General features: G+C 36.4%; 1 protein-coding gene across 2 annotated transcripts; it reads left to right on the forward strand.

The window, feature by feature from the left end:
- The first annotated feature begins 1,226 nt into the window (after positions 1-1,226).
- On the forward strand, positions 1,227-9,426 carry LOC136235069 (adenine phosphoribosyltransferase 1-like). Of its 2 annotated transcripts, none has more exons than XM_066024589.1 (7): positions 1,227-1,444; positions 1,664-1,780; positions 1,945-2,055; positions 2,818-2,910; positions 3,265-3,414; positions 4,466-4,524; positions 8,935-9,426. In XM_066024589.1, exons 1-7 carry the CDS (start codon positions 1,285-1,287, stop codon positions 8,986-8,988), a joined length of 744 nt encoding a protein of 247 aa, XP_065880661.1. In that variant the 5' UTR covers positions 1,227-1,284; the 3' UTR covers positions 8,989-9,426. The 2 variants fall into 2 exon arrangements, with proteins under 2 accessions (XP_065880661.1, XP_065880660.1); XM_066024588.1 differs by having other exon boundaries at positions 1,228-1,444; positions 1,661-1,780.

A 9,426-nucleotide genomic window follows, 5' to 3' on the forward strand; every position in this document is an offset into this window, starting at 1 on the left:
AGATCGATTTGACGATTCTAATGCTGGAAATCGCGAAATGGAAGATGAGAATATCGAGCTTGGAAGAACCTACTGGAAATTGATTTATGCAATTTCCTTTTACTTTTTATCTATCCTAGTCAATAAACTCTTATTTTTATTTGTCCACGTCAATAGAGTGAATCGCCTTAACGATGCGTGTCGCCCAAACTCGATGAAAAAGTTAAATAAAGGCCGAATCCATAACAGAATCAATGATCAAAGGCTCAATGTGGAAAAATAATTGATCAGAGGTTTGATCCTTAAAACAGGTAAAGTTCAAGGACTTAATTATAATTTTTACCTTTAATGAAGAAAACAACCTCGTTCATAGTTTTTACAAAACGACTTCTGTTATTGAGCAAGCTCTATATTGTTCAAAAACAACGTCGTTCTTATTTTTGCCACAAAAAACAAGAGTAAGCACTCGTATAAGTGAGCTACTTGTTTGTCCCATATGCATCATTATATAACAGTAAACATTCCACAATAAATATTTACACTCGTGTATTGGTAAAATTCAAAAAGCTCTTCTTTAAATAATCATATTCTCAAAATACATGATAAGAAGTATGTCAAGATCCTACGTAAACCTTTGGATCTAACATGTTTCATATAAACATCTATAGGGACAAGTTTTGTGAAATGATCAACAATCATGTCATGAGTTGATACATACTTCACACTAATTTCCTTACGTACAATTAAATCTCTTACAAAATGATATTTAATCTCCACTTGTTTCACGTGTTATGAAATATCTGATCTTTAGCAAAACAAAATTTCATATATAAAATACAAATTTAATATGATAAATCTTCGGTTCTTTCAATCCAGTTCGGTCCAATCCAATCCAATTCGGTTATCGGTCAAGTTCTGGATAATTTCAGTCCAGTTCTTAGACAAAAAGCCAACAGTCTAGTTCGGTCCAGTTCTTTAGAAAAATCAACAGTTCGATTGGATCTTTTTTACTCGAATATTCAGTCCAATTCAGTTTCTCCCGTTACACGTACTAATCCTATCTTATTGACCAATCCTGAAGATGACTTTAAGAGTGGGATGCTCGCATATTGCTCTATCAAAAGGTTTTGTGATGTACTTTCCGATTGTAATAACATGCTATAATTTAAAAGAAATTATAAATAAAATAAAGAATACATGGATGATTTCAAAAACTGATTAATAAAATTAAAATGCATGAAACGGAGCTCAATATCTTTCTCGAGGCCATCGATTAGACCCATTTGGGAGGACTCAGTCAACATCATGCTCAGGAATGTGTTTATGCGTCATCCCACTTCACTTGCCTCTCACCAACTCTCATCTCCTCCTTCTGATCCTCACTCTGTTTGGATCCGAAAATTGCAATCTATTTCCTCCCCAAATTACTCACCACTTCTCCCCTCTCTCCGTTGTGCCGGAAGCGGTAAGTTTACCGGTCACCGGTCTCCATTTCTCATTTTTTATTTATTTTTTAAATGAGGTGAAGATATTTTGGCAGTGGGCAATTTCGTCTAAATATGGTTTTTAACCTCATTGGTTTAACCTTTGTTTTTCATTAGGTCTACTTGTCAACACAATACTTGCCGTTTTCTCTTTCTTTTCTCTCTCTCTCATATTGTTACTGTCTAGCTGTGTTCAGCAGGAACAGACTTTCATCAGCCGCTGCTAAATCCTAAAATGGCAGCTCAAGACGAGATAGATCCTCGCATTAAGGGGATTTCCTCTTCAATTAGGGTCATCCCTGACTTCCCGAAGCCAGGTTTTCTTCTTATTTGAGTTTTTCTTATTATTCGGTTCAGTCTTCACCCTTAGCTTTGTTTTTGTTTTTTAATTAGTTTTTTGATTGGTTTGATCTTCAGTAGCAGCAGAGGCTTCGTTATAAGGTGTTTCTGATGCGCTGGTTTTTTTGTGGTTTGCAATTAGGAATTTTGTTTCAAGATATAACGACGTTGCTTCTCGATACAAAGGCGTTTAAGGACACAATAGATTTGTTTGTGGAAAGATACAAAGAGAAGGATATCTCTGTTGTTGCAGGTTAATATCCTTTTTAGTTTCATTTCTTTGTGTGATCCGTGCATCATATTGCTTCAAAATTTAATTATTGGTAGGACTATTATACAGTTTTTTCTGTATATCTTCGTCGTATATTTACTGTTAGGATGGTTGCAGCTTTCCTTTCCTCACAAAATTACATAGCTGCAGAAGTCTTTGGAGAGAGTATCTTACAGGAAAATATTCTTTCTGTCAATTTCAAAACGATTTGTTAAAAAAGCTCATCATAGTTGTGAGTGTGTCTCTTTCACCAACAGTTTTGATTGATTTTTTGTCTATTTTATTTTCTCCTGATCCTCTCAGTACAATGCTTGTTTTGCGTTTTTAGTGGAAGAAAAATGCACATGCTTCTTATATTCTGTTTCCGTATTGGCTTGCATCATATACATTGCAGAGAATAGTAGTAATAATATTGCAATTAAGGTTGTGATGCAGTATATACTGCAAATAAAACGCAGTAGCTAATTTCAGTAACAAAGTTGCCCTATCAAATTCAAAAATATGTTGACATGTAGCCAGTAATTTGGACTTGGACTTGCATACCTGGGAATGTTAGTAGCAAACTGAATAATTTTCTTTGGCTCTGGAAATTAAGAGAACAATTCAGAAAAGAACAGGATACTTAGCTAGTTGACAAGATAAAATGGCTTAGTTTTCTTCAATTACTTTTCTGATTTTTCATTTGTTTGGTGCATGTGTGTATACATAAAATATGTTCTGTTCTGATGTCAATTCCATATTTAGGTGTTGAAGCAAGAGGTTTTATATTTGGACCTCCGATTGCATTGGCTATTGGGGCAAAATTTGTCCCCATGAGGAAACCAAATAAGTTGCCCGGTATGTCTTTTTTGCACCTGATTTTTCCCCTCCTTCCCAGTTTGGTAGCTTTCTAGAAGTTTTTTCGAATACGAAATAATCCTGATCAGTGCTGCTACAATTGTTAATATCTAGTTTACTATGACAGCTTAAGAATGATTGCATGACTGATAAGATATGCTATAGTAGACAACCCAAATTTAATTTTATAAGTTTTACTAGTTATGCTTTAATTCATTGGTGTTCGGTGTTTTTACTAGGGAAGTTATTCAGAGGAGTTCTCATTGGAATCCTTTGGTGTTTGATGTTTTTACAAGGGGAAGTTATTCCAAAGGAATACTCAATGGAATTCTTTGGTCTTTGATGTTTTACCAGGGAAAGTTATTTCAGAGGAATACTCATTGGAATATGGAACAGACAAAATAGAGATGCATGAAGGTGCTGTACAAGTAGGAGAACGTGCTTTAGTTATTGATGATCTCATTGCAACTGGTGGAACATTATGTGCCGCAATCAAACTACTTGGTAGAGTTTTAAATTTTAATTTCTGTAGTATATTATGCATCAAATATTTTTTATTTGTTTGTCCTTCATAATCATTTTGTTGTTATATCATGCATAATGAATTCTGCTTAAGACCTCAAAGGAGTGTAATTACTTTCTTACTGTGGGTTTTCCCTTTCAAATGATTTTTTTCTGTAATAAAAATTCCTGTTCAGAAAGTCAATATGAGCAGAAATTACGGCCTTAGATGTTACAGAACAGTTTTAAATGCAAAGGGTAAGTTTACATATGATTGACATTGACTAAATGAAGGGCCCTATGCTTTCTTTTTCTTCTAAAGGCATTATCTCTTTCCTCTTAAAAGATATTGGTGTTGTCCTGCACATGATACTTCTGCTTTTTAGTGTGATGATGTGCTGGTTAGCGTACACATAAGTATTTGTTTGAAGCACATTGTTGTTTGCTCTGTCTCATCAATTGTCATCATAGTTATTAAAGGCGCCCCTTGACTAAGGCTCCAGCCTCAGCGCCTCTGGAGCCCAACGGCGGGCGCGGTCAGTCAGGCGTGCGCCTTGGTGCGCCTTGGCGCGCCTCAGCTACCTTAGGGTATTTTAGGGTTGAAGGTATTTAGGGTTTTGAGGGTATTTCAGGGTTAGGGTATTTTAGGGTTTTTCAAGTTCAGAAAATAAAAGAAAAGCATGGATAGACAAAGATCGACAATTTTTACTCCACATATCACAACAGTTAACTCATGCCTTAGTAGTTAACTAGAACTTAACTCATGCATTTTATGGTTTTATTGTTGTTATTTGACTATTTGTGATTATTTGTGACTAGTATTATGAACTTATGATTTTTTTTTTTTTTTTTGTGTGCGCCTCGAGTCGCTCGGGCGCGCGCCTTAAGTTGCGCCTTGCGCCAAGGCTCCAGGACCCCCCTTGCGCCTTAGTGCGCCTTGCGCCTTTAATAACTATGATTGTCATAATTAATACCTTTTGGTTATTTGACTTTATGATTTAATTGTTCATCCTCTCAATCAATTCAGTAAGTATTTGTTTCTTTTCCTTGGCAGAGCGTGTTGGGGTACATGTTGTAGAATGTGCCTGTGTTATTGAATTGGCTGAGCTAAAGGTATGTTTATCAAGTTATGTTAAGCAATCATCCATGCTACTGGTAACTATTGATATGGTTTTTTAGTATTAAATCTTGCATTTTTTTGATCCAACTATTCTATTTTTTGGGGGCGCATTCATTTCTGAAAGAAAACTGAATTGTTTTCCTCTTTATGAAATAGTTTTTCTCGTTGAATGAGTCTCTTTGTTAAATTTAAATTATCAGCTGTTGGTGCCTGTTATCATCAATGAGGTTTTTCTTCATAACCCTGTGCTTTTAGGGATTGAAAATGATGACATATATAGTTCATGATTTCAGGACACATATTGTTAAGATATCTGTGATTGTATTTTAGATCATAGGAATATTCTTATCCCCTTGAAAATAGGATTTGAATAAGTAAAGTTTTTACCCATTTTATTGTTGTTCATGGTATCAGAGCTGACGTTTTCCCTAAAACCTAACTCCCTTTTTTAGTAACTATTTTTGTTGCTGTTTTCTATTTCTCTAGGAATAAGAGCAACATTAACTTTTTCTTGAAACTAAGCATACAAAAAGCTTATTTTTGAGAAACCTCTTTTCCACACTCTTCACTACTACCAAGGAGTGTAGTTTCTTCTTTTCCACACTCATTCACTGCTATCCTTCTCTCTAAACATTTTCGATTGCAGACTCTAGGGCGGTGATTTTTTTTTTTCTTTTCTTTGATCGGTTTTTCAACCATTAATCTTCAATCTTCTCTTCGTTTTTCTTTCTGATCTACAAAGATTTTTGGTTTTGTCTTCTCTTCGTTTTTCTGGCTGATCTACGAAGAATATCTGGTTTTCTCCTCAATTTTTTTTTTAGTCATTAACTTGTTGTGCTCCTCCTCCACTTGATCTATGGCAAATATTAGTCAGTCTGAGCATCTGGACTTTGAAATCAACTCTGAGTCTTCATCGGTCGATGGAGAAATCATTACATCCTCCAAAAGTCTTCATCGGAATCATCGATGGAGAAATCATTACATCCTCCAAAACGGTCGCCGGTTGAGATTTTTGTATCACCAATGCTTCCTGGTCGTACTCGACCTCCTCCTTTCAGAGCTGCATTCCAACACGCCTCAGATGACTATAACTATCAGCATCAACTCACTACTACCGATAATCCTGGTGTTAGTCTTGTGACTTCTCTTCTCACCGGACTTAACTACGTCTCATGGAGCCGCATCATGATTTTGGCCTTATCAAGTGAGAAACTTCTCTTCGTGATGATTTAACACCTGATAAGCCTTCACCAGAATATCCACAGTGGAAACGTGCTATTCCATGTAAATCCTGGATTTTAAACTCTATTTCAAGACATTTAGTAGAAGCTTTTATTTTCACTTCATCTTCTTGTAATCTATGGAAAGAACTTGAACAACGCTTCAGCGAGTCTAATGGACCACCACCGTTGTACCAACGTGAAATTAATGATTTTAGTCAAGGAACCATGTGTTGCCATATATTTCACTAAACTAAAAAGATCGTGGGATGAATTAGCCTATTTGTGTCCAAATGTTATTTGTAGATGTGAAGCATCTAGATTATGCGAAAAAAGCACGTGATTCTTGTAATGCTGATCAGCTAGTTAAATTTCTTATGGGACTTCAGGATGACTTTGCTAATCATCATCAATTGTTGTTATTAGATCCACTGCCTACTATACACAAAGACTTATTCTATGGTTCAAACGGTTGAGAAGCAACAGATATTCATATTGATATTTCTAATATTGAGATTGCAGTTGTTGCCTCTGTTATTAAGCCTGGTATTAATTCATCTGGTGGTAGAGGACAGAAACGAGATTCTGGAAATAAGTTGGATCGTTTTTGCACCAATTGTGACAAGCCTGGTCACGAGAAGGAGGTGTTTTAAGCTTCATGGCTATCCTGAATTGTTTCAGGATATGTGAGGAGTAGAAAGAAAACCCGATAAAAGGTGTTCACGAACAGGATGACAGTCTATGGCTGCTTCATTATCACAATGAAGAGGTATCAGATAAGAAATGAGGATGTGAAGAACATTTATTAAATAGGATATCCATTTGAGCTCGCAATTGGCACTAGCCATACTACGATACTCAGCCTCAGCCTCAGCCGATGATCGACTAACAGTTTGTTGGTTTTTGGCTTTCCAAGAGATAAGAGAATCTCCTAAAAATATGCAATAACCGCTAATAGATCATAAACTCTCCTACAATGCCCCCAATCGACATCACTATAGCCGGTTAACTTAAAATTGTTAATAAAACTATAAAACAAACCATAATGCATCGTACATTTTGTTAGGAATAATTGAAATTACGATAAACGAAAAATAAGCAAACACACAAGAATTGTTTACCCAGTTCGCCACTCAATATGAATGAATACGTCTGGGGGCACTACCAAGCCAGGATATTTACTATAATGAAAGAGTTGCGGATTACAGAGAAAGAGGTTACATATATACTCCTCAAGAAACCCTAACCGTCCAAAACCCTAATCGCCCAAAAAAAAGTTTGGATCGCTGCAGTTGGGCATATATATATTAGTCTCCAAAAGCCCAACACATTTAAGGTATCGAAGTAGGTATAAAATTGTATGATGTGCATAAATTGACTTGGCTGTTGAATAGCAAAGCCAATGTGGGTCGTGTAAAATTGAGATAAAGTAATTTTTCGACAAATCGTCTATATTGATTGGGTTGCAGAAAAGCCGATCCAAGAGAAGGGTCTAAATTTAGACCAGGTTGCATCGAGCAAGTAGAGGGATTAGCTTGACTATGGCTAGCATCAGAAATTAAATCTATATTTCCGCTGAGATAAGAAGATACCATTCTTATCCCAAGCTAGTTTGATACCGAGGAAATATTTTGCATGACCTAAGTCCTTAATGGTAAAAAGAGCATGTAAATTAGTTATGGAATTTTCAGAATTACCAGTGAGGAGAATATCATTAGCAGAAGTATAAAAACAGTCTTTACAGCATGCCTTTTTCGCAGCAGAACAAGTGCATAAATATATGGCAACATACATGGATCCTTGCATAAATAACATTTTGACACACAGACTAATTCATCCCACAATCTTTTTAGTTTAGTGAAATATATGGCAACCGACATGGTTCCTTGCCTAAAATCACTAATTTCATGTTTCAGTTGGTACAACAGTGGTCCATTAGACTCGCTGAAGCGTTGTTCAAGCTCTTTCCAGAGATAATCGGTGTGAAATTATCACAAAGAATGAAGTTGAAGCCAAAATCATGGCGCCTCTGCATAAGACGTAGTTAAGTTCGGGGAGCGGAGAAATCACAAGACTGACACCAGAATTGTCTGCAGTTGCGAGTTGAAGTGGATAGTTATAGTCGTTTGAGACGTGTTGGAATGCAATCTGAAAGGAGTAGGTCGAGATCTGGACAGAAGGCCACCAGATGATGTATTTTACCAGAGTTGCAACCAGGAAACACTGGTGATGCGTAAATCTTAACCGGCAACGGTTTTGGAGGAGGTAATGATTTCTCCACCGATGATTCTGATGAAGACTTGAAGTTGATTTCAAAGTCCAAATGCTCAGACCGACTAATATTTGCCACAGATCAAGTGGAGGCGCACAACAAGTTAACGATTAAAAAAACCAAGGAGAAAACCAGATGTTCTTTGTAGATCGGTGAAAAGAATGAAGAGAAAACAAAACCAGAAATCTTCGTAGATTAGGGAAAAAAACAAAGAGAAGATTAAAGATTAATGGCTGAAAAACCGATCTGAGAAGAGAAAAAATTTCACGGAAATGTTCAGAGAGCAGTGAATGAGTGTGGAAAGAAGAGTAATGTTTAAAGAGAAGGATAGCAGTGAATGAGTGTGGAAAAGAGGAAACTGCACTCCTTGTAGAAGTGAAGTGTGTGGAAAAGAGTGTTCCTTGAAAATAAGCTTTTTGTATGCTTAGTTTCAAGAAAAAGTTAATGTTGCTCTTGTTCTTGGAGGAATAGGAAACTGCAACCAAAATAGAGACTAAAAAAGGAAGTTAGATTTTAGGGAATATGTCAGCTTTGTGCAATTTTCAGCATGTTTCACAAATCGATCATTTTCTCTGTATGAAGACTGGTATAACTAACCAGCTACATATGTATGCTTTCATATATTAAAGAATACGCAAAAATGTGAAGAATTTCACAATCCGGTGTATTCCAATACAAGGTCATGTCAGCTTTCGAGCAGACGTGGCCACCATCCTGGTGCTTATCTTTGCTTTGCTAAATATGACATGCCACAATATCCGTGGCTCCGCGACTTGCTAATGCTTGGACTATATTTGCTTGATAATTTATTTAAGTTATGCGCATACAGTATTTTCAGTCTATAATTGCCCTTTGTAAGTAGTTGCATATCTTGTTTAGGTTCAAACTGTGCGTGCATTTATTTGTTTCAGGGTCGGGACCGGTTAGGAGAGACACCACTTTTTGTTCTCGTGAATTCTGCTTGAGTTTGGTGTTCCTGTGATAGCAACATGTTATTCTACCAGTGTCTTGATTGTTGGAACTCTACCCCCCAAACGACAAATATGAAATCTGATGATTGAGGAGAAGGAAACTTAATTGGTAATAAAGAACAAGACGTTGTACATGCTATCTATTTTTTCCTAGATTGTATTATGTTCTAATTTATGATTGTTGTTATGCCTGTGTGGGTTCGCAACTTTGTGTTAGAGGAATTGGAAATCATTTGTCTGGTTTTGGGGTAGATAGATGGAAGTACAATCCGCCCACCAACTCATTTCATCTTTGGTGGGTGGATTGGAAAAAAAAGGGAGCACTGTAGATTCCCCAGCCGGCCATTTTTCCTGTCAGGTTTGTATTTTGTTGCCCGTCCAATTATATCATTATGCATCCAACAGATTCTGCATGGATGCCATTTTATTCGA

The sequence above is a fragment of the Euphorbia lathyris genome, chromosome 7, assembly GCF_963576675.1.
Source record: "Euphorbia lathyris chromosome 7, ddEupLath1.1, whole genome shotgun sequence".
NCBI classification, from domain to species: domain Eukaryota; kingdom Viridiplantae; phylum Streptophyta; class Magnoliopsida; order Malpighiales; family Euphorbiaceae; genus Euphorbia; species Euphorbia lathyris.

Bases quoted from the DNA above. Each gene is read 5' to 3' on its own strand.
- LOC136235069 (XM_066024588.1), top strand. From the start codon at position 1,285: ATGCTCAGGAATGTGTTTATGCGTCATCCCACTTCACTTGCCTCTCAC. The intron at 2,056-2,817 runs GTTAATATCCTT...TTCCATATTTAG, and splicing joins GGATATCTCTGTTGTTGCAG to GTGTTGAAGCAAGAGGTTTT. The intron at 3,415-4,465 runs GTAGAGTTTTAA...TTTCCTTGGCAG, and splicing joins TGCCGCAATCAAACTACTTG to AGCGTGTTGGGGTACATGTT.